General features: G+C 46.2%; 1 protein-coding gene across 5 annotated transcripts in view; it reads right to left on the reverse strand.

Annotated features, from left to right (window-relative positions):
* Positions 1 to 24,887, reverse strand: part of CEP250 (centrosomal protein 250) — a 128,512-nt gene that overhangs the window by 41,663 nt on the left and 61,962 nt on the right. For all 5 annotated transcript variants that reach the window (XR_009464367.1, XM_014598380.3, XM_019485560.2 and 2 more), the window contains 10 exons: positions 22,917 to 23,075; positions 22,341 to 22,519; positions 21,661 to 21,843; positions 20,338 to 20,482; positions 19,779 to 19,925; positions 19,372 to 19,602; positions 12,210 to 12,403; positions 9,867 to 9,994; positions 9,587 to 9,756; positions 8,060 to 8,239 (listed from right to left, as the gene is read on the reverse strand). Coding sequence is in view for 4 of the 5 variants with exons in the window: in XM_014598380.3 (XP_014453866.2) it covers positions 8,060 to 8,239; positions 9,587 to 9,756; positions 9,867 to 9,994; positions 12,210 to 12,403; positions 19,372 to 19,602; positions 19,779 to 19,925; positions 20,338 to 20,482; positions 21,661 to 21,843; positions 22,341 to 22,519; positions 22,917 to 23,075 (1,716 nt within the window). In the remaining variant the exon portion in view is untranslated. The remainder of the gene's footprint in view (positions 1 to 8,059; positions 8,240 to 9,586; positions 9,757 to 9,866; positions 9,995 to 12,209; positions 12,404 to 19,371; positions 19,603 to 19,778; positions 19,926 to 20,337; positions 20,483 to 21,660; positions 21,844 to 22,340; positions 22,520 to 22,916; positions 23,076 to 24,887) is intronic.

The following is a 24,887-nucleotide window of genomic DNA, read 5'->3' on the forward strand; positions in this document are numbered from 1 at the left end:
ATGTGAAGCTGCACTGAAAAGCCATTCACTCTCAACACTGCTGCAGGGGCAGAGAGAAATTTGAAACTTTCATGCAGCTTCAGCCAAAATTGGAAACTGACCTCTGTTGCTCTCCCAGTATTTCAGTTTTTCAGCACTTCTTGGAAACTTGGGCTCACTCAAGTAGCCTTGTTTCTGAAATGTTACACTGATGTTTACCCCTGTTTCTACCACAGGGGTACTTTCCTCCAATATCTCATCATACATTGAACACAGGGATCTCAGTTTTGTAGTGCTGTCACCTGCTTCCTTCGATTTCTTTGCAGTAGGTTCTGCCACTTCTATGTCATTCCTGCTTGCTTGCATTTTTTCCAGGTGTGCCACCAACATTTCTGTAGCCAGCAGCTTTTTGCTATTATCAGTAAAGTACCTGTCCTTGTATCAGTGTTGCAATCCTGTAAAGAGGTTCTGATTCAATATCAGCAAAGTGTGTTTCCATGGTTTCCAGCAAAATAACTTTCATAGTTTTAATTTTGTGGTCGAATGATTTTTCATTCGATAGCTAGTACGTCAGACACACTGCACTGTGATAACACTCCTTCACTCACAATGAGCTGGAGTATATGTGCTATACAAGGTAAACTTGGCAAACCTGAGTCTTTAATTGCCTTTGCTATGTTTCTTGCGTTATCCCTAATAATGGCATGAACTTCTGTCTTTGGGATTTTCCAAGCTGCAAACATCTTGTCAAATGCTATTGAAATAGCATCGGCCGTATGGGAACTGTTGAACTCCTGGGCCTGTAATACTGTCCTCTGTAAATTATACTTCACATCTATCCACTGTGCAGTTAAACTCAGCATTGACATAGGTGACGCATCAAAGCTCCAAATATCAGTTGTAAAGCTAAATGCTAATACACGATCTTCTTCAACCAACTTCTGTATGTGTTCTAAAATAACACTGTACAGTTCTGGCAGTGCAGTCTCAGCTATAAACTTTCTGCTGGGCAGTGTGTAACGAGGCTCCAGGCATTCAATGAGATGGTGGAATCCAGTATTTTCTACAATGGAAAATGGCTGATTATCTAGAGTTATAAATTCCACTAAATGGCTAGTAATTGCTTTAGCTCTGGCTTCTCCACTTGCAAATTTCTGTGTGCATTTTAGTGCCTCATATAACGATAGCTGCTTTGGTGCTGATTTTTCCTGCCCTGATTCTTTCTTCTCTGTAGTCATCTTTTGGAAATCATTGTATTCAGTAACATGGTACGTCCTGAGGTGGTGTATTAAGTCTGATGTGTTGAAATCTTTAGTGGTGTCACCTCCAAGCAAAATATTTGAAGCACATATTTGGCAATCAGCTGTTCTGTTGTTCTTTTCAAACACTTTAAAACATTCTATATCATGATTCTTTTCAACATATTTACCAGCTGATTGAGATCTCACAGTGCACGGTGCAACACAGTATAGTATAAATCTTTTTACTGATTTATGCTCCAGATGGAGCCCTTGGGAGGGTCAGCAGTACCCTGCCCCCTGTCTGCGGGGGTTGCCTGGAGGGGCCCCTGAAGCCTGGGAGTGGGGTGGGGAACAGGAGTCCCCTCACCTGTCCCATGCATGCCCAGCTTGAGGCCCTGGAGAGGCAGGTGAGAGAATCACAGGCAGAGGTGAGCAGGCTGCAGGGGATCAGGGCTGCTGAGGATGAGATTGATGGGTACTTTCATTCTCTGCAGGATCGCACACATAGCGGGGAGACAACATGGGGGGACTCGATGCGGATGTATGGAAGACGGTCACCTCTACAGCCAGACATTGCACTGCTGGGACAATTTCCCCAGTATAGCTGGGGAACAGTTATGAGGCCCTGGCTTCACTGGAGGAGAGTGCAGCAGAGGAAGCCACATCCACAACAACCACCATGCAGATTGAAGGACAACCAGACAGCCAGAGGAAGAAATGCCGAGTCATCATGATGGGCAACTCCTTTCTGAGGGGAACGGAGAGAGTCATCTGCCGCCTGGAACCCATGGTACAGGAGGCATGCTGCCTGCCTGGAGTCCAGATTGGGGATGTCACTGTGAGGATTCCTGACCTCATCTGGCCCTCCGACTACTATCCCATGGTCCTCATCCATGTGGGTACAAATGATGTGGCCAGGAGTAGTCCGGGCTGAATCATGAGTGACTACAAGGCTCTAGGGGCCAGGCTTAGGAGACTGGGGGCACAGGTGGTCTTCTTATTGATCCTCCCGATCAGCGGTCATGGCATGACAGCTGCATTAGAGCAGTCAACTTGTGGCCATTGTTTGGGTTTTGGGTTCCTTGATCACAATCTGCACTTCCATGGAAGGGGTATGCTGGGATGTGATGGTCTTCATCTCTCTTTGAAAGGTAAGAGTCTGTTTTCTTATAGGTTGTCTGATCTCCTACGCAGGACTTTAAACTAGGTTCGTTGGGGGATAGAGGTGCAGAAGACAGAGAGAAGCTAGGAACAATGAACCACCAGCCATGTGCTAGAACAGTCCACATAAGTACTAAGGGGCCTGATAGGCATCAGGACAGGGGGTGGGGGTGTACCAAGGGCATCTATCGGTGGGGGCTTAAGTGTCTCTATACTAACGCTAGGAGCATGGGGAATAAGCAGGAGGAACTCACACTTCTGCTTACAAACAAAGATTTCAACCTGGTTGGATTAACTGAAGGGGGGCGGCCCTCTATGTTAAGGAGCAATACATGTCTTCCATAATGAAGATGGGATCAGAAGAAGGCCAAATTGAGGTACTGTGCATCAGAATACAAGGGAGTCAGGGGGAAAGGGACTTAGTAGCGGGGGTCTATTACAGACCGCCACACCAGGAGGATGAGCTAGACCTGGAATTCTCCAGACAGTTCTCAGAGGTCGTACAGTCAAGAGGTATGGTTGTCATGGGTGACCTAAACTACCCTGACATCTGCTGGGAGAAGCAATCAGCTAGATCTGATCATTCACATAGGTTATTAACCTGCATACAGGACCTTCAGCTAACACAGGAAGTGCACAGTCCCACTAGGGGAAATGCCTTACTGGATTTGGTGTTTGCTACACGAGATGATCTGGTGGGAGATCTGCAGATACAGGGTAGCCTAGTGGATAGTGACCACCAATTGTTGGAATTCACTATCCGACAAAAGGTGGGAAAGATAACCAGTAGGGCAGAAGTGCCAAACTTCAGAAAGGCTAACTTCAGTGAGCTCAGGAGATTAGTAAGAGAGGCACTGAAGGACAACAGCACTGGTGAGATGGGAGTCCAGGAAGGTTGGTCGTTCCCCAAGGGAACAATCCTTCAGGCACAGAAGGGAACAATTCCATTGCACGTGGGGGGGGGGGGGGGGGGGGGGGCGCAAGAGGGGTCAATAAATCCTCTTAGCTGAACAGGGAAATCCAGGAAAGCCTAGGGGTGAAAAAAGGCATACAGACTGTAGAAGAAGTAGGTAGCCACCAAGAAGGGGTATACCTACTTGGATTGCACTTGCAGGGAGTCAGTTAGAAAGGCCAAAGCAGCAATGGAACTCAGGCTGGCATAAAAAATTAAAGATAGCAAAAAGTCCTTCTTCAGGTATATAGGGAGCAAAAAGAAGGCACATGGCAACATAAGACCCCTACAGGACAGACTAGGGCAATTGGTGACAGATAGGACTGACAAAGCTGAGTTCTTCGTGAGTTTTTTGCATCTGTATTCCTGAACATGGATAAAGATATATCTCCCAGTTGGATTATAGACAGGCACAAGAGGGACACCAGGCCACTGACAGTTAGCAATGACCTAGCAAAGGGACACTTGGAGGGGCTGGACGTTTTTAAGTCAGCAGGCCCAGACAGTCTTCCTCCCAGGGTGCTGAGGGAATTAGCCAGTGTCACAGAATCACTGGCAAGACTATATGAGCACTCGTGGCACTCTGGACAGGTCCCAGATGACTGGAAAAGGGCCAATGTGGTCCCTATTTTCAAGAAAGGGAGGAAGGAGGATCCAGGTAACTACAGACCAGTTAGTATCACCTTTATCCTTGGAAAAACCTTTGAAGAAATTATTAAGCAACACATTTGTGGGAGTCCAGCAGGAAAAATAATGCTGAAGGGGAACCAGTATGGATCCATAGCAGGTAGATCCTGCCTGACTAACTTTGTTTCTTTTTGTGACCAGGTCACACAATGCTTAGATGAAGGAATTGAGGTAGATGTCATTTACTTGGATTTTAAAAGGCCTTCGATACAGTGTCTCATCCCATTCTTATAAATAAACTAAGCAGCTGTGATGTAGATGATTATACAGTCAGGTGGGTGGTGAATTGGCTTATGGGATGCACCTAGAGAGCGGTGGTGGACGAGCTGGTATCGACCTGGAAAGATGTGGGCCGTTGGGTCCTCTAAGGTTCGGTCCTTGGACCAAGTGCTGTTCAATATCTTTATCAGTGACTTGGATGAGGGTGTGGAGAGCACACTGTACAAATTTGCAGATGACACCAAATTATGGGGCAAAGTAAATGCACAGGTGGGCAGGGAACAGATTCAGGCAGATTTGGACAGGTTGAAAAAGCGGGCAGAACAGAATAGGATGCAGTTTAACAAAGGTAAGTACAAAGTGCTGCACCTAGAGAGAAATGATCACTAACACACATACAGATTGGGGGATGACCCTTTAAGTAGCACAGTGACAGAAAGGGATCTAGGGAGTCATAGTAGACTCCAAGATGAACATGAGTTGTCAATGTGACAAAACGATAAGTAAAGCTAACCACATTCTATCATACAGGTGCATCATGAACAGGTCTAAGGAGGTGATATTTCCTCTTTATGAGGCGTTGGTAAGGCCGCAGTTGGAGTACTGCATTCAGTTTTGGGTGCTGCACTTCAAGAAGGATGTGGATAACCTTGAGAGGATCCAGAGGAAGGCTACTTGTATGGTCAGGGGCCTGCATGTGAAGCCCTACGAAGACAGACTGAGGGACCTGGATCTTTTCAGCCTCTGCAAGAGAAGGCTGAGAGGTGATCTTGTGGCCATCTACAAATTCACCAGGGGGCCAGCAAGGAATAGGAGACACTTTGTTTACCAGGGTGCCTCTTGGGGTTATTGGAAACAGTGGCCACAAACTGACAGAGAGCAGATTTAAATTGGACATCAGGAAAAACTTCTTCACAGTAAGGGTTACCAGAATCTGGAATGGGCTTCCAAGGGAGGTGGTGCTATCCTCTACCCTGGAGGTCTTTAAGAGGAGACTGGACTAACACCTGGCTGGGGTCATCTGACCCCAGAGCTCTTTCCTGCCCAGGGCAGGGGGTTGGACTTGATGGTCTACTGAGAACTCTTCCGACCCTAAAAGTCTATGAAATCTATGAATAAAAGGCTTACCGTAGGCCCTTGGTCACCTCATCCATACCTGGCCTAGCTGCTCTGGATATTGCACCTTGGTTGCTTCAAGAGCCTTTGAGCAGACTTGATTAATTGCATCTACCAAGCTAGGGACAGACATTACACATAAGCCAGTTTAAGATGTCAGAAACTGGTTTAAACCTGTAACAGAACAAATGTTCAGTGCACATAAACCAGTTTGAAAATGGCTGAAACTGGTCTGAGATAACCTGGTTGAATGTAGTATCAGACTTAACTGATTTGGCTCAAACCGGTTTATGCAGTCGGTCCCAGATCCCTTGCTGGTTTAAGTTAGACTCCCCAGCATCCCAGCATGCTCTCTGGGCTGGGCGGGGCTCTCTGCTCCACAGCAGGCAAGTGCTTTAATTTCCTCAGTCCAGAGGGGATGTCTGTGTGGTTACAAACTGGTTTAGCCTAGCCAGGTTAGACTAACCTGCAAAGATTGAATCAATTCAGGCTCAGGTTTCTGAATGTCTGTCCCTAACCCTAGAGTGTGAATTGCCACATTCCAGCAGACTCCAGCATCTGATCACATGCAACACCGTACCCATGCTTAAAAATGGCGGTGGGGGCACTTTAAGTGCGAGGACACTGAGCTGGATAAGGAAGAAGCAGCAGACCTCCCGAGACAACAGGTCAGATCAGCAAGTGATTCCCTCTGCTCCCTGCAGAAGCAAGTCTCCAACCACCACCATCTGTCCTTTCTTGGTGGCGGTCATCTCGATCCTTTCCACCTTGATGAGGCCTGACCTGTCTTCCTCCACCAATGGAATATGCTCCTCCCTCCCTGCTTCTAGGGCTGCATATCTGTTCTCCAGATGAACCACTGCAGGTGGAGGTGAAGATCTCAACTTGCTACCAGAAGTCACAAACCTCTAGCTTACACTCTCTTGCGGGGTCTATGTCCTCTCTCTTCTCTAGCGCTATGTTTGGCATTTCTTCCTCCACAGTCCTGGAGGCCAGCTCTGCTGTGGGGCATTTCTTCCTCCATACTCCAGCATCAAATCACCGAATGCCTCATGGCAGAGGCTGCTTTGGAGGCTCACCACTTCCTCCTGTAATTCTCTTGCCTGTTCCCTGAGAGACACCACTAGGAGGCACTGCTCACATCACAGGCACCCCCCAACCTGTTTGTCAGTGGATGGAACCTGCAAGCCTCAGTACTCACAGCGCCAAGCCTGGGACTGTGTTGAAGAGTCAATGGTGAGTGGTTCTGCCTGGACAGAAGCCTCACAGGTATAAGCAGAGGCAGTGGCTCTGGCACTGCAATGTCCTCCAGCTGTGTCCCTGGGTCTCTTCATCTGTCTTCTCTCTCTTACTGCTCTTCCAACCAGACCTTCCCTAACAAACCCACCTGGATCTGGCCTGTTTATTTCTCGTTGGCTCCAAAGGGTTCCTTTTTTTCCGTTTTCTCATGCCAAGGTGAAAGACTTGCCCCTCAAAAAGTGGGGGAGTGCTCATGAACTGGCCTGCAAACTGCTTACCCTGTTTGCAGCCCATATTTACTGGCTCCCTGGTCACCTGGGAAGTGACTTTTATATTGAACTGGCTCTGCCCCCTTGCTAGGGCTTCTGTCAGGCCCAGGCAGCAATCACTCAGTAGTCAGCAATCACTCCCAGCTTATCAGAGCACACACCCCAAACACACACAGCCCACCAGACAAACACTCAGCAAACCAAAGGCTCAGGAAGCTGGATCACTTACCTTCCCTGGGAAGGATGTGGTGCCTGGCTTCTCTCCCCCTTCCTCCTCTTGCCCCCAGCAACTGCCTGCAAACTGCTTACCCTGTTTGCAGCCCCTGTTCACTGGGTCCCTAGCCTCTGGCAATTGGACCTGAGTTCATTAATATATACATGACCCATCCTCAATAAATTATCTAGAGCACTGGGATGGCTGGAACTGCTATTCAAGCAGTGAGGAATCTCCAAAGGAAAACTGAAGATCCAGCCCACCTGGATCTTACAAACATCCTAATCAAAGGACTGCTTTTCAAGCACAAAAAGGAGCACTTATAAGGAACAGATATTACATTTGTTCCTGGACAAGTTGTGTCTGTGTTTGTCCTGGAACAGAAATATCCCAGAATTGGTGTGTACATACATCTTTAGTCCATCTTATCCCCTTAACCTTTTTAGGATTTATCCTGGGACAACAGACTTAGATGTCTTAACAATTGAACTTTGTCCCAGGATAAAATGGTTTATCGCAGGACAAATTCAGTAGCAAAAGTAGTTCTAGAGAACTGGAGGAAAGTTAACATTGTGCAATATTTAAAAAAAACTGAGAAAGGAAAACCACAAGCACACATGGCAGAACACAGAAGATGCAAAATTGCACCAAAATTGAATCAAGCAAGAACAAGGACACAATCACTAACTTCAAGAGGGATGGAAAGAATAAGGAAGTTTAAAAGAGTTTCAGGAAAGGCAAACAATCTCTTATATACAAAAAGGAAGCAGATGTACAGAATACTGTGGCACAAAAAAATGAAGCCATTTTATAATATCATGTAAATTGTTGTCAGAAATTAAAACAAACACAAACTGACCAATCCTAGACAACAAAGGCAACTTAATAACAAAGACACCAAAATAACTATGGTACCTACAGCCACTTAGCATTTTCCAAGGGATGCCTTGAGTCTAAAAAGGTTGAAAACCACTGCTATTACCTCTCGTCTGTTGTTTTCAGCCCTGGCTCTCTCCTCTTCTTTCTGAGTTTGGATAGTAGCAACCTCCTGCCTCAGATCCAAAAGTTTCGTCTCATAAGCATTTGTTAGCTCTGTTTTCTCTTGCGCTGAGTGCTTCAGGACCTCTTTCAGCTCCGAATTGTGCTGTTCCCGCTCCTTCTCCTAGTAAATGGAAGAGGAGCCATTAAGATGCAGGGGTTCCCACCTCTCCAAAGAGTGCTGAGTGACACCAAAGTCCCAGGGTTGTGTCTCCTCCACCAACAAGAAGCATTACCAGTATATGTTATTGGTAGTGGTGTATCCTGTAGGGAAGCAACTTTTCCCTGTTATGACCTGTTTGCTAGTGACTTTAGGTCAGAGGAGGTAATATCTTCCTTCTCCTATCCACCTGCTTAATCTTCGCTAATGTGAGGACTCTTTCTGTTCTTGTGGAGTTTCATGCATTTCCACCCTAAATAGTTATTTTTACCCTTCTTTCCTGAGCTTCCCAGAGAACATTTCAAATTTTGTTCAGTGTTCAACAAGTGTAAAATGAATACAAAATGAAAAGAAGCCCCTGTGCCCTCAAGTGTTGTGTAAAAGGCAGGCCAGATAATGCAGCAGCGAGTCACAAGGCATCACCCTTTTTTGCTGCAGGAGCATTTGCAAACCAGCTCTCTGTTTCCAGATTTGTTCATAATTTTGTGAATGTTTTGAACATCTACACAATAGCTTATGGGTTATTAACAGCAAATACCTTCTGTACTGAATAATCTTTAATAGTCATTTTAATTGCACAGTCTTATTTCTGGTCCTTGACTGCATGAAAGAAAAAGATTTTGAATTCCACGGGAGCCACTGTATGCAGGAAAGGTTAGGAAATGTTAATACAGTCTAAGTCTTTGTTATCTAGGCTACATGGACCAAATGTGAGACATTATACTATAAAAATTAGGCTGTTGTAATATTATTAGCTGGGATTGGACTGACTTAAATTTCTGTTGTCACATTTACCCCACGTAATGTTGGCATGAACACCCTCCTATGGATCTGTTAACAAGCAAGGTTCCAAACTACACAGACATAAGAAAGACTTTAGAATGGGGTTTGATGCCCACTTGCAATTAGAAATGAATGTGTTTTGACAATACCACCCCTGCTGTGTTAGTCACCTTCTGTCTTCTTACACAGTCATGACCATAAAGCATGTAACTGTACTAACAGCAGGTTTGTGCATGATGTATAATGCAGAAACCTCAAAAGGCAAAACTACTTAAGAGTTCTGGAACTTCCTAGCTATCTTGTACTGGAGTGGAAACCAGCATATAAGCATGTATGGAGAGACGAATATATGAAGCAGAGCAGCACAAATCATCCAAGTATTAGACTTAGCAGCCATGCTGTGTGTAGAGAAAAAACATGATAAATAAGCATGTGTTAAAATATTACTAAACAACCAAGGATGGGGCTTATCTGTTGCACTCAGAGCCATTGGCTATCCCATTTGATTGTGGCCATCATATCACGTACCAGCTCTTGTATGAGTTTGTTCCTTTCCTTCTCATATACAGTTTGCTGAAGGTTTAATGTATCTTGATATTGCTGCTCTTTTTGTGAGAGCTGCTGCTCCACATCCATTCGGTCTTGTTCCATTACTGACTTTTCTGCTTCCAGCTCACAATGAAGACATTTCACCTCTCCTAGAGAAGGAGTGCAAGAACTTAAGCCTCTCATCTCCCAAGCAAGCAAGGACTCTTTCAAACCCCAGAGGCTCCATGACTCTTCCCCACACAGGCCACAAGCCTTTTACCTTGTAACACCTCCTTGGCCTGGGTGACTGTCTGAAGTTGCATTTCCAGCTGACCCTTGGTGACCCCCAGCTGAGAGAGAAGCTGCTGGGCCTCAAAAAGGCTAGATTCCAGAACATCTTTTGCTGATCTACAGGGTAAAAGTAGAAAAAATAATCTTGCTCTTGGAACTAACAGCATTGATATTTCACTGAGTAGCTCAAGATCCCCAACTTGGGGGTGGAAAGTAAACATTTTACAGAAAATCACAAATAGGTGATATTTTTACCATTTATTTGCTACAGGTCTACAGTCTGTATGCTAGAACTCCCGTGAGCAGCTCAGGCATGGAGCCATGTGGTATCTACAACAGAAAGGCCAACTCACAGTTTGGTTTTAACAACAAGGATGCTATTTACTTTTATGTGCCTAAACAGCTCATAGTTTTGGGGGTGTTGGTTGTAGCTGTGTTGGTCTAAGGACATAGGCAGGCAAAGTTACCAGCTTCTAGGGCTGTGCGAAGCTTCAGTCGCCGATTCAATTCGGGGGAGATTCAGCCCAACTCAGTGGCCAAATCTCTGAATCCAAATCGAATCAGTGGACCCTTTAATCTCTCTGAATCAAATCGGAACCCTCTGAATTGATCTGGAGAGATTCAGAAAGATTTGGCGATTCAGACATAGACACAACTTTAAATGTTTTTTCTACATACCTCAAGGTACCAGGCGGCTCGTAAATGCTGTGATGCTGGGGTGGATGGAGCGTCTGACAGGAGCACAGGGGGTCCCCAGTGCGCTTGGCAGCAGACCCAGAAGTAGACCAGAAGCACTTTCGGTCCACTTCTGGGTCTGCTGGGGGGCATGCAGGGGGACCCCCCCATCCTCCACCCCAACTTGGTGACTGGTGCCTCCTGGGTCTGGGGAGGCAACTGGGGTCTCCCCATGGCTGATCACCGAGCCGAGGGATTGTGGGGGTAGGGCCCAGCCCACTCCCCAGTAGACCCGGAAGTGGACTGGAAGTACTTCCAATCCACTTCTGAGTTAGCCACCAAGCATGCGGCCCCCCCACAACACTCCTGTGGGACACTCCATCTGCCCCACCATCACAGGGTTTGCAAGCCATGCCTGGTACCTTGAGGTATGTAGAAAAAACATTTAAAGCTGTGTCTATGGCCGAATCGCTGATTCTCTGAATCAGCATTTAATCTTCAGATTTGGATTTGCCCGAATCGAATTGGGGACACTTTGCTACTCTGAAATCCCTCCTTTTGTATTCTTTGTCCCCTCTGATGACTTCTTCTCTGGGCATCATTGACTGGTTTCCCTGTGGTCATCATACTGTCCATGTTCTGTTCTTTCAGCATATTCTTTTGTTTCCCAAACCTATCACATGTACACATCTTAATTTGGTTATTTACTGGTCTCCTAATTTGGTCCAACTACCAAAGCCAGAAATCCCAAGGACTCTGCAGTTGAGCACTGTGACCTAATGTCACCTTATCAAATATTGGGGAATAGTGTGGTACATGTCTTCAATTTACCAGTCTGTGTGTCTGCTGGCTTCAGACAAAGTGGGTCTTGAAGGAAACTTTGTCAGAAATAGGCTTTTAGAAACAATTAACCCTTGCCATTCCCCATGACCATTATTTTAATGCATATCTACTTTACCTACAAGCTAATTCCTCAAAACAAACCTCTAGATATAATTTTCTAGCCATCAGACATCAGTGGCAGATGCCTGAGCAAGGGCAGTGATACACAGCCCTTAGTTGCCAGGCAGTGCCCTGGCCTGTTACCCCTTGTGCACCTCTGCCATGGCAAGTGCCTGTCTGGCCTATGGCTGTTTGCCCCACTGCTGCTGTGTTGTAATGGCTACTGTCACCACCATAGTGCCCATGGCCATGGCCACCACCATCATGGAAGCCACTGCCAGTGCCTCTGTGATGCCAACCAGCATGGCATCTGCTGCTGCCACCTCATGACCTGGGCCAGATCTGGCCCAGGAGGAGCTCCACAGTCTGGATCTAGCCTGGGGCACAAGGGGAGTCTGACACACCTGAAGTAGAGAAAGTATTAAAGAGGACAAATAGGCAGACTTCCACTTTGGTTTATTTAGCTGGCACCAAAAAGAAACCTGAAGTCACCGTATAAGTTTCCTCTACTTAAACTGAAACTTTTATTAAGTTTTTACTTAGCAAAATCATGCGTGGCCCTGGCACACAAATGTTAATACAGCCCTACCTCCTAGGGGTTGGAGAGGCCATTACAAACATTTAGTGATCACCAGGTGGAAAGCGTTTTTTTTCATGTGTAGTGTCATAACTATATCCTATATTGCCCTGTCCAAGGCCATTTCCCCCTTTTTACCTGATTTCTGCCAGTTGTTCTGAAATACCCTGTCTGTCCCGTTCCACAACTCCTAGTCGCACCTCCAGTGCAACCTTCTCACGCAACAGGGCTTCCTTTTCTCTAGATACCTTGGTCAGTGCATCCCTATGGTGACTTGATTCCAGCCGTGTTTGCTCCAAATCAGTGCTGGATAATTCCTGCTGATGGCAAACCTGAAAAGGGGGTGGGAGGAAGAAATAAGCCTCTACTGGTCAAAGTTCTATCCAAAGTTTGTCAACATCATTCTCAAGGCAGGAAGGCATTCTCAAGAGCAGCAAGTTTCCACATTCTGGGTAGAAAGATCACAATAATCTCCTTGAACAGTGATACACAAAGCTGCCATGAGATTGCTGAGAACAATCTGGAAATGATTCTACTACCAACACATATAGTTGAGGCTGTTTCTATATAAAAAACCTGTATTAAAAATTTTAATCTTTCAAGCTAAAATGTTCTGAGGTTCCCATCATTGCTTATAAGTGAAGTTTTTGGACATTTAGAGCAAAAGGAGTTTATCTGTTTGGGAGTATGAGGAGAATAAAAAAATAAGTTTTCCTTTTTTTAAAAGAGTGACACTTTGATCCCATTCATTTTTCAAATGACTGAGTAATACCTGGTATTCGGCAGAAAAATGTCTTTGAAAATAAGAAGTGTCTTTCAGGAATGTGTGAAAAATCAGTCTGATGTTGCCAAGTTGTAGGGGATGGAAGACAGTCGACTTTAATACAAATACCACTCTGCACCAAGAACAGTTTTATAATGTAATTCTGTCCATGTCTTATGCAAATTGATACATTTCTAACAGACATTCAAGTTTGGAAAAGCTTTAGGTTTTCTTTGGTGGTAACACCTCAGCTGTAAGTTTGCCAAACAATATACTTAAAATGTAGACTGTCAAATAAAGAACAAGACATAAGAAATAAAATGCTAAGGCAATACACCTACACTGAAATATAACAGCTAGAATTGTTACTGTACATTATCAAGTAAAATAATACAAGTAAAAACTAATCCCCCTTCCATTCCAATGACACATAGCACATGCTAATTCTGCTCCTCATAAGCTGCTGCTTAGATACTGAAATGAAATTAGTTCAGAACCACTTAATTAGTCTCATTATACATTCCTCTTTTTTTCATAGGGCTAGCTGATTGTCGTTGCCATCTCTGGGGCAGCCTCCATCCCATTGGAGACCAGAGATGCCCCAGGCCATACTGACAATATTCTGACAATCACTTCACTTACCAGTCTGCGAGTCTAATCGTAGAATCACAGAAAACTAGGGTTGGAAGGGACCTCAGGAGGTCATCTAGTCCAATCCTCTGCTCAAAGTAGGACTAACCTGAACTATATCATCCCAGGCAATGGTTTGTCTACCTGGGTCTTAAACCTCCAAGGATGGAGATTCTACAACCTCTCTGGAAAGCCTGTTCCAGCGCCTTAGTACTCTTCTAGCAAGGAAGTTTTTCCTAATACCTAACCTAAACTTCCTTTGCTGCAACTTGAAAACATCCCTTGTTTCGTCATCTGCCACCACTGAGAACAGTCTAACTCTATCCTCCTTCAGGTAGTTGAAGGCTGTTATTAAATCCCCCCCTCAGTTTTCTCTTCTCCAGACTAAATAAGCCCAGTTCCCTCAGCCTCTCATCAGAAGTCATGTGCCTCAGCCCCTGAACCATTTTCATTGCCCTCTCCTGGACTCTCTCCAATTTGTCCATATCCATGCCGTAGTGGGAGCCCTAAAATTGGATGCAGTACTCCGGATGCGGCCTCATCAGGGCCAAATAGAGGGGAATAATTACTTCCCTCAATCTACTGACAAGACTCCTACTAATGCAGCCCAGTGTGCTGTTAGCCGTCTTTGCAACAAGGGAACACTCTTGGCTCATATTCAGCTTATTGTCCACTGTAACCCCCAGAACTTTCTCTTCAGAACTGCTGCTTAGCCAGTCAGTTCCCAGTCTGCCCAGTGCATGGGGTTGTTCTGTCCCAAGTGCAGGACTTTGCACTTGTCCTTATGCAACTTAATGAGATTTCTTTTGGACCATTCCTCCAATTTGTTGAGGTTTCTCTGAATCCTAGCCCTACCCTCCTGCATATCTACTACTCCCCCAGCTTTGTGTCATCTACAAACTTGCTGAGGGTGCACTCCATCCCATCTTTCAGGTCGCTGATGAAGATATTGAACAAAACCTGCCCCAGGACTGACCCCTGGGGCACTCCACTTGATACTGCCTGCCAACTAGACATCGATAAATTGACTACTACTCTCTGAGCCCAATGTTCCAGACAGTTTTCTATTTACTTTACAGACCATTCATCCAACCTGTACCAGCTTACCTTACTTGTGAGAATGCTGTGGGAGATCGTATCCAAAGCCTTGCTAAAGTGAAAGTATATCACATTTACTGCCCTCCCCACATCCACAGAGCCAGTCATCTTGTCATAGAAGGCAATGAGGTTGGTCAGGTGTCCATGGACCCCATCCTGCTGTGCATAGCAGTGGCCCACACTAGTGCACCACAGCACACCCTTTGGGTATCACTGTCTTAGAAGCTGTAGAGGTCTGCTCTAACATCTCAGTTGTTAACTCACCACCAGGAAGAGCCCAGTGTAGCCTCTGGCCCTGAACATGCAGTGGCAGCCCACCCTTACCCTGTGCACAAATCCGGGAGGGCACATGCCCTTCATGCCTTCCCAGCAGTGCGTGTAGCGGCAGAAGCCACCCCCCACCTTCTCTATGCCCCCCTGGATGAGCCATGGCTCTGTCCCGTGCCCCACCCTGGCTGTGCAACTCCTGCCTCTGCCCCTGCCTCAGCCCCACTCTCTCCCTCACTGCAGGGGCCTTGCTCTACAACTGCCTATAAAGGTGACTGGTACCCTGAGGGTAAGAGGGCATCAATTTAGTGCCTATGGGGCAAGACTGGGGATGGGTACAGGAAGGACCAGCTGACTGAGGAGATGAGGCTCACTTTTGAGATTCTGGGGGCAGCCTCCTGAAATCTTGTAAATTATATTAAGGTATGGCAGGAAAGGAAAAAGGGAGGGTAACCCAAGAAGCCAGAGTGGGACAGTCGTATGGCCACTAGGGGGTGTCATGGCCAGCCCTGGGGCTTGGTCCTGCTACACATGATCCACAAAGGAGTTATTGAGTGAGCTGATGTGTGTACTTATGGTCAACATGGTAAAGCCTTTTGAAGGTGTGCACATTCATACTGATGGCTCAAAGTTCAACACAAGCGTGAAATATGAATATTACTCCATTTCAGTAGCTGAGCACATATTTGATCAGTTGCAAGTTGCTAAAATCTTCAGCAAAAACAAGGCCAACTCACCATTCTTACAGATACCACTCTCAAGTCATCTGTTCTCATTACATTTTTTATTCCATTTGGAAGATACCGATTCAAAAGCTTACCATTTGCAATATCTAGCTAGACTTACACTAAGGTTGGGCAAATGTGAATTTGAACAAGACAGTGCCTGCTTACCAGGCCACACAATCAGCCCAATTAGAGCAAGATAGAATCACTGGGCTTATAAATGCTAATAAGCTAAGATGTTATCAGGGTATGGTCACTTCCCACCTTCATTGTGATTACAGAGAGGATATGGAGACCTGCATAAGAGACAAATTATGGAGAGATCAAGACAATCATTTGTACCTCTCCTGGTTTGGCCATTTTTGACCCATGCAAACCAACTATCAACTTGGCTGATGAATCTTCTTAGGGGCTAGGAGTGGAACAGAATGAGGGTGAGGTGAAACTTACAGCCAGGTGAAACTTATAGCCACGGAAAAACACAGAAAACCATGGATTTTATCTTTTACCAGAGGCAAACGTGGATTTTTCATTTTACTGGAGAAACTTAGATTTTGCAGTTTTGCAATGAGCTCTCTGCAGGCTGGCAGAGTTTCAGCCTGGGGGGGCAAGAAGGGAGCAGGAGGAGGGTGGTTAGGCAGGGGGTGCCATGTGCATGTATGTGCACATGGCCACCAGGCAGCCTGGAGAGCATCCAACAGGTAAATGCGTGTTTGTGGTGGGGGTGGGAGGGGGGAATTGAGGCCCCCCACAGTGAGGGAGTTGGGCACAGGCTGCGGCTACTGTCCAGCTGGGCAGTGCCTGGGGCTTGGGGCCACAATGCACAGCCGCAGGGCCCCAGCAGGGAGTGGGACAGGGCCGCAAGCAGCTCATGGTGGGGTAGCTCCCCATTGCTGAATGCACTCCTGGGGGCAGGGGGAGCCTGCACCACCCAGATCTGTGTGCGGGGCATGGGCAGCATGCTGTCCACTTTAGCCTTGGGCTCCAGTCCTGCTGCCCTCCTCCAGGGCCTCTGCAACCCAGCGTATGCAATGCAGCGCTGCAAAGAACAGCGGGGCTGCACAGGAAAGCTTCTTGCTGCTGCGAGCCCTGTGCTGCCCTGGCGACACGTCCCCTGCAGGTAACCCCACACCGCCGCCTCTGCTGCAGCCCCATGTGCAGGGCACATGTCACCAGGGCAGCACGGAGCTTGCAGCAGCAAGCAGCTTTCCTATGAGGCCCCACCATTCTTTGCAGCACCATGTTGCACAAGCCAGGCTGTGGAGGCCCCGAGGGAAAGCAGCGGGGGGAAGGGGGGGAAACTGGGCTCCATGCTCCCCTTCACTGCAGCAGCTGCCACACCTCCTGCCAGGGGCAGAGGCTGCGGACCCTGGTCCCTGGCCCCGCAGCCCTGGCAGCTGGGGGCCCCTTCCGGCAGGGCTGGGGGAGCAGGAGCTATGGGTGGGGGGTGAGGGGCAGGAGCAGGGCACGGGGGCTGTGGTGGGGAGTGAGTAGCACCAGCAGGGCTGGAGAGGCTGTTGGGGGAGGTGGGGGTAGTGAGGGGCACCAACACAGCCAGGGGAACTGTGGGGGCCTTTCATTTTAGTCATGGAATTTGAGATTTTTTATCAGGGAAAACCAGGACCCCTTTTTACAGCATATACCTCATATGAACTCTGCCCAACACAGTTAAGCTCTGGCAATTACCTGGACATGTTAATACTTTCAAAATTTCATCACCGGCTTCAGTATCTCTATAGAAACCAATCACTTACAAGCCACTAGTACCCATATCTTCAACAAAACAACCTAATGCATTCTTTCTGCACTCAAGGTTCATCTGATGAAGTACCCCTTTATGATTCAACATATTTCTAGTAAGCATCTTGTTGCAGCAGTTGCACTGTTAAGAAGCCCAGTGCCTGACCAATAGCTGGTTGAAGAAATAGCTAAACATACACAACAAAACATGAGTTGGCAGAAATCTGGTCTGCACAGCAAGCTGACCAAAAATGTAACCAGCTTGTCAAGGTACTGCCAGGAGGGTTGGCCATCCAAACACTAGATGTGCCCTGAGAGCACATTGTACCAGGAAGAGTGATGTGAAATTATACTACAAGCAGAAGTGTTGTTGTCTCATCAAACTACTAAGCATACAGGTTAAAATTCTCCTCAAGCTGCATGATGTATCAAATGTCACTAGGTGCTAGGATCATCCTTGCCAAGCAGGGTGATGGCCAGATCTTTCATATGAGCTCAAAGATCTTATCCAGCATTGCACAATGCATTTGTAAGAGCAGAGAAAACCACCTGAACCACTGATATCATCAACATTCCTTGAATGCCACTGGTAATGAATGGGAGCCAAACTAGAAAGTGATACTTGCTCTACAGAGACTAGAAATCTAAAGGTGCAATTTTTTTTTTAAATGCAAAATTTGGCTTTAAAGGGGAAGATGTGTAATAAACTAATCTACATATCTGCAACAGCTGTTATATTGCAATGACTGCATGTACATGAACCTAAACTTATACATGTGAGCTACTTTGAGGCAGGGTTACAGTTGGAGTGGTTGTGCTATTTAGTACTTGTATCACTACAAGTGTAACAGTTACAGCATAAGTGTCCCAAGTAGTAGCTTCCTATCCTCTTCTGAAGGCACTATGAACAACTTTGCCTACATGTACAGTTCCAGTACAATTACATTCCGTATGAAAAAGCGTTTTCTATTGTCACTTGTGACACTGCAATTTTTCAGTTTCATTGAATGTTTCATTATTCTTGTGATGTCATACATTCCTTATCCAGACCATTCAGTATTTTATATACTCCTACGACTAAACTGAAGAAGAAAAGAGTAAGAGGGAATCATTCCAATCTTGTAAATTTCTTCTTTTGAATCTTTTAGGCTCCTAGCTGATTTTACCATCCTTCTCTGATTGTCCTTCTTAATTATGCAGTATCCTCCTGGAAAGATGTGATCTGTACTGCATATAGTATCCAGGGGTAGCACATCATTGATCAATACAATATTATTTTCTGTATTTTCCAATTCTTACTCTTCTAAGACCTTAGACCTTCTATTGCAATGTGTAATGATGGCTGCTGACCTCACATTGCATCCAGCTGCACTGGTATAAAGACTGCAAAACTGGGCAACTCCACAGGAGAGTGCCCTGACATGGCAGGGGAGAGGAGGGGAGCCTGACCAGCTAGTATACAGTCAACTCTGCCACCCCTACAGAACTCTCAGAAAAGAGATGCTCCTGGGATGCAGTGTCATGAATGGAGTGTTATTTGTCTAGCTACTGCTGTTGCAATTTGGGACCATAGGAAATTGGGGTGGATACCATAGGTGATTTGGGTAGCCTTTGGATTCTAGCCCACGTCGGCAGCCACAGTAGCCCTTGGGTAGCCCACCTCTGGCTCCCATCCTCTTGAAGCCCTGTGCCAAGCTCTGCCCTAATACAAGGATGAAATGTGACACTCTTGTAACAGCAGTGTTTCCCTGCGAGCTTGCCTTGTGATTCTGAGTGGAAGAACTATAGCAGCATAATATCCTAATACCTCCACCCACACTGAAAGTGACCTTCTTTACCCAGTGCCTCATACCTTTTATCACACAATTCAAACCCCAAATAAACTTGGAGGGTCTCGGCAAAGCTGTCAGTCTAAGATGTGCCCAGAAAGAAACACATAAAATCCATGTGATCATCTCTGTACTGAGTCTCCGGCAGTACTGGGTGTCTTAGTGCCAAGGATGTTCAAGAACCAAATAGAGCCAGGGCTTAGTGTTCCAAAAAGCTTGCATGCAGGACAGCTGGGGGCTGTTCTCACCTGATTCAGCTTTTCTTGGATCTCTTTTCTCTCCTCTCTCAGTGTCTTCAATTCTACCTGCAGCTCTTCCTGCAGCATTTCAGTCTTCTGCAGTAACTGCTCCAGCCGTTTTTTTTCTGTACAGAGCTCCTCAGACACTCTTTTAGACTGGCTCAGCTCCTCCTGCACAGAAGTCTTTGCCCTCTCCATCTTCTCTATTTTGCTTGATAAAGCCTGGTTCTCCTGCTCTAGCTGTAGCCAACAGAAGCACAGAATAAATCAGAAAAAAGAAAACCATGGCACTCGCTTTGACTGTAGGCAAAGAAAATAATGACATACCCACACTGTCCTACCATTCCTAGAGAAGTTTTAAGGATGCCTGAAACAAAGTACCAACCCATGGTACCCCTGAAGAGACCTCTGCTTACCTGCAAAACAAACCGGTTTAACTGGACTTTATCCAATGCTAAGACCTCATTAATGCTGCTCATCTTTGCTGCCACATCCTGTAGATCAGCTACTTCTGCCTTCAACTCATTCTGTGCCCCTGTTAATTTGGCTACTGACTGCTCAGCCTAGATAGGTAAAAAAGGAAGGAAGGAGATGAAAACAAAACTCTGAAATATCTCTCTTGCTGTCACCTAAGATTCACTTAAAAAACTCAATGTCAGCTGTATCTCAGACTCCTCTTCCCTCGTACTTCAAGTTGCTCTCTGTACATATCACTATTCCCAGATATAATTCCCTTAGTAAGTCCTCTTTCCTGGTACTCAGTCCTACAATCTCAGTGGTTCTCCTATGCACACACACCTTAAATTCCATGAACAACTTTTATGGTCTGATTATGATATGTAGTGTTAGGAATAACAATGTTTAGGTCTTGAATACCACAGGAAATGGTGTCAGTGCTGAAAGTGTTATTTGAAACTTCTCTTGAAAACACAATGTAGGCATGGTGTTTGCTGGACAGAAAAGATATGCCCATACCTTTTCCAGTGCCAGGATAAGCTCATGTTTCTCTTGCTTCACCAGCTCCCCATCAAGCTGAGATTTCTCCAGGGCCTCCCTTGTAGCTACCAACTTGCTCCATAACAGCGAATGTTTTGCTTCAAATGTACCTAAGTCTTTCTGACTGAGAGGGGAGGAAAGGGAAATAAGAGATTTAAATTTAAAAGACATCATCATTTCAAAATCCAAAACATTAGCAGGATATAATCAAGTGTCTCCCATCTGTGCAATGACTATTTGAGTCATTTCTATCATCCTTCTACTTGGTACCTGAGGATTCCTAAATATCACTGGCTAGAGTTGCTTTTCTCTGATGATATATTAGGCTTGAAGAACTTGTTAATTATGTCTGTACCCTATATCTTGACCTACACCCTGTAACAGCTGATCGTAAATGTTAGGATTTAAATGCTTTGTAGGCAATAAATCTAGACAAGCCTTGTCATTTGAACTGAGCCTGCAGTCATTCTGTATTGGAATTCTGTATTGGCACCTTTCTTCTATGTGTCCATAAAGCCTGCATAAGGAAGGTAAGAGTGACAGGGGCTGCAGTATCTTCAGTATGCAGACTGCACAGTGCTCAGTCTTTCATCTTCACCAGGATGTGCAGTTGTCTAACTTCCTAAGAATTTAGCTCAAACCAAGACTTGAAAGATAAGGTGGAGACAGCACTGGAGAGCTGGAGAAAGAAGATACTGGCAGGGGTCAATATCAATTTGTTCACCCTTTTTTACCCAAGGTGAGGAGAGGGAAGCAGAGCCCCCCAGCTAATGATACTGTAAGAAAGCAGCTGGTCGTTCAAACTAAGGAATTAGAAGCAGCCATATATACTGCTGGTTACATCATTCCCTTATATACTGCTGGCTACAGAAAATGACATGATTAGTCACTTAGGATCCTGGACTGTTTCTCTGGTGCATTTCCCTCAAAGGTCCTCCCTATTCAGGGCTCTAGCTGAAGGCAGCTTGAAAATTCAGCAAGTATAGAATGCTGCAGTCTGCCTTAATCTGCTTCATAAAGTTACTTGCTACATACCACAGTTCACACCAGCACCACAGAATTTAAGCACCAAGTGTCAGTAATTTTTATCCTCTCAGCACCCTTCCACAGAGCATAATAATGGCAGCCACCAGGCACCACTGGTACCTCCATCCTACTTTAAATGGCTACTCCTCTTTATACTGTAAATGGTGTGGGAAAAAAAATCCAATCCCTTATTTGTGCAGAGAGGCCCTCCTTCACTCCTGGCATAATCCTTCAATGCCCCTTCCCCTGCCCACTGGAAAATGTAGTAGAGCTCACAGTTGTTCCTTCTCCCAAAGCACCCTTTCCATTTCTTCCTGCTGCTCCTCCTTCTCCCCTTGGGTTGCATCCTCCTTTAGTTGCAGCTTAGTGTTGCTTTGACGCAGGTGCCAGGCCTCCTGCTCAGCCACTTTCAGCTGCTGCTTCAACTCTTTCTTGGACTTCTCTAGATTGACACAGTTGCTGCAAAGAATAAGCATCCAGTCAACAGGATGAGGAGAACCAAGTGGCCCATTTGCACCAATCAGGTTGCAAAGGAGCAGGTGAGGGTTGATGTACGTGTGACTTGTGAAATTTTCTCTCAGGCCACCTGAGGTGGTAAGCAAGAGGTAAGGAGGCTGTTCCTGAGTGGAAAGTAATGGCCAGAAGAGGACTACCCTCAAATCTGGAATGCACAAGGCACCTGAAAGGCTTATTATAGCAGCAGCAGAGTTCAGGTGCAGTTTAATTAAGATACATCATATACTCCAGCAGTACGCTAAATTCCAGAGGCAGTCCTAGCATTGTGGTGGTGAATGGAGGTCTGAACCTGACAGTGAAGACAATAAGTGATTAATCTGCTGAGCAAAACTAAGCATAGTGTAGGAGAGGTAAGTTCTTTCCACCAAATAAACTGCTACTGTACCCCAAAGCAGGTAGTAGATGCCCTAAAGGACAAGCAAAGCAGACAGGTAGCTGACCTGCTGAGGGTTTCTACTTGCAACTGGAGGTGCTGCCTCTGACTGGTGAGTGTCTTGCACTCCTCCTCTAGTTGCTTAAGCCTCTGTTGCAACGTCTTGCATTCCTCATCCTGCTGCTTCTTCTGATGTTGCAGAGAAATGACAGAATCCTGGCTAGCAGAAAATTGCTGCCATAAGGCCTGGAAGAAGAAGCAGAAAAGAGAGTAAGTGATAGGAAGTAGTTGAAAAGATGGTCCCAATATGCAACAGGGAGAAGAGCACTGGAAGGCAACAGCACTTTCAGATGCAGCATAACAATTCAAAGTGAGTCAGCTGGTAGAGGTAGGAAAACAGACTGCCTGAAGGCAGAGGTTTTGTTGCATAGTGGAAGGTGAAAACAGAAAATCACAGAGAAAGTTGGAGGCAATGGAAAGGCAGATGCAATGGGGAAAATGAGATGGCCAGAGATCATACAAAAAATGAAGGTATGTTGGATGAGGTACAAACAAGTGAGAAATTGGACTGGTTTGGCAGAAGTCAAGTGGAGGAAGAAATTGCTATCAATGCCATGGGAGTCATGTTCCAGAACCTTCTCACCTGTACTGTCTTGTGTTTCCTTGCCAGTGCTTCACGCACCAAAGCAAAGGCACTCTTTGTGTCACTGTAGATCAGATCAGAGAAGTTGCTGGACTCAGGATGCTGGCAGCAGTCAGCCCAGGAGATTCTGATTGTACTGTCAATGTCATCTAGCACAACCTGAAACCCCAGACCAAGTTGTTACTCTTTACTCCTGGTTTTCAATCTTTTCACCTGTTCCTTTTTCCTCTGCACTTTGCCCTTCACTCATTAAGGTACTGGCTGACTAATCAGTATGGGATGGGGTGTTCAACCCCTGGCCTACAGGCCAGATCTTCACCAAGTGCTATGTCATCTGACCTGCAAGGCTCTCCATGGGTTCATGGGGAGCCCTTTGGGCTGTGGCACCATGTGCTAAAGTGGGAGCACAGGGAAATGCCAGGCCTTATCCCAGCATGCTGAGGCTGGACAGAGGCAGCATGGAACCCCAATGCCTGATCCTGGCATGTGGGGCTGGGCAGAGGTGGCACAGGGCCCCTGGAACCTGATCCCAATGAGTGGGACTGGGCAAAAGTGCCATGGGAACCCCAGGGCCAAATCCTGGCAGGCAGATGCAGTGCGGGGCTCCCAGGCCCCCATCCTGGCAAGCAGTATTGGGTAAAGGCAATGTAGGGCTCCCAGGGCCTGATCCCTGCAGGTGGAAGTGGTGCAGTGCCCCCAGGGCCTGATCCTGGCACAAGGGGTCTGATCCAGCTTGCAGACCTGCTCCACACTTTTCATCTGGCCCGCAAGGCCAAAAGGTTAAGCACCACTGATCTAGGACAATAGAAAGGTTTATTCTGGTAACTACATGCTATTGCATTTCAGAAACAGAAGAATTTCTGAATAAAGCAGTGCAAAAAACATGTGGGACAGATGTTCCATCTGTGTTCTCTGTATTCAAGGCCATGGGGTCCATACTTGTGGCCTCTAGGCACCATCTCTAACTTCCATAAGGCTGCTTTATGTTATCAGTTATCATAATTGAGAATTAGGTTCCTTATGAGGAACAGCAATAAAATGAAGATGTCAAAATTTCCCTGGAAAAAGTAACTAAATGCGTGGGAACATAAGAAAGCAACAACTACCATAACTCTTTTGGTCAAGGAGTCAAAAACATACAGCCTGCAGACTGGATCCATCCTGCAGAGGTAGGTCATCCTGCTCATGGAGCTTCTCGTGGCCTGTATGACAACGCTCAAGACTCGTAACACTTGTTGCCTCAGCTGCCAGAACACCTGCCCTTACCCACCACTGAATTCTCCAAAGCTACCATGGAGCTGAGGACCAAAGCTACCATGGAGCTGAGGATGGCAACCCAAGTAAAAGACAACAAGAAATTGTTTTTTAGATATATAGGGAGTAAAAGGAAGGCCCAGGGAGGAATAGGGCCCCTGCTAAATGGGCAGAAACAATTGGTGACGGACAGGGGGGACAAGGCTGAACTCCTCAACGAGTTCTTTGCCTCAGTGTTCCTAAGTGAGGGGCACGACAAGTCTCTCACTGGGGTTGTAGAGAGGCAGCAGCAAGGCGCCAGACTACCATGCGTAGACCCTGAGATGGTGCAGAGTCACTTGGAAGAACTGGATGCCTTTAAGTCGGCAGGCCCGGATGAGCTCCATCCGAGGGTGCTGAAGGCACTGGCCGACATCATTGCAGAGCCACTGGCGGGAATATTTGAACGCTCGTGGCGCACGGGCCAAGTCCCGGAGGACTGGAAAAGGGCCAATGTGGTCCCCATTTTCAAGAAGGGGAGGAAGGAGGACCCGGGCAACTATAGGCCAGTCAGTCTCACCTCCATCCTTGGCAAAGTCTTTGAAAAAATGATCAAGGCTCACATTTGTGAGAGCCCGGCAGGAAAAATTATGCTGAGGGGAAACAAGCACAGGTTCGTGGCAGGCAGATCGTGCCTGACCAATCTAGTCTCTTTTTATGACCAGGTTATGAAACACC

Source organism: Alligator mississippiensis, chromosome 9, assembly GCF_030867095.1.
Source record: "Alligator mississippiensis isolate rAllMis1 chromosome 9, rAllMis1, whole genome shotgun sequence".
In the NCBI taxonomy this organism is placed as follows: domain Eukaryota; kingdom Metazoa; phylum Chordata; order Crocodylia; family Alligatoridae; genus Alligator; species Alligator mississippiensis.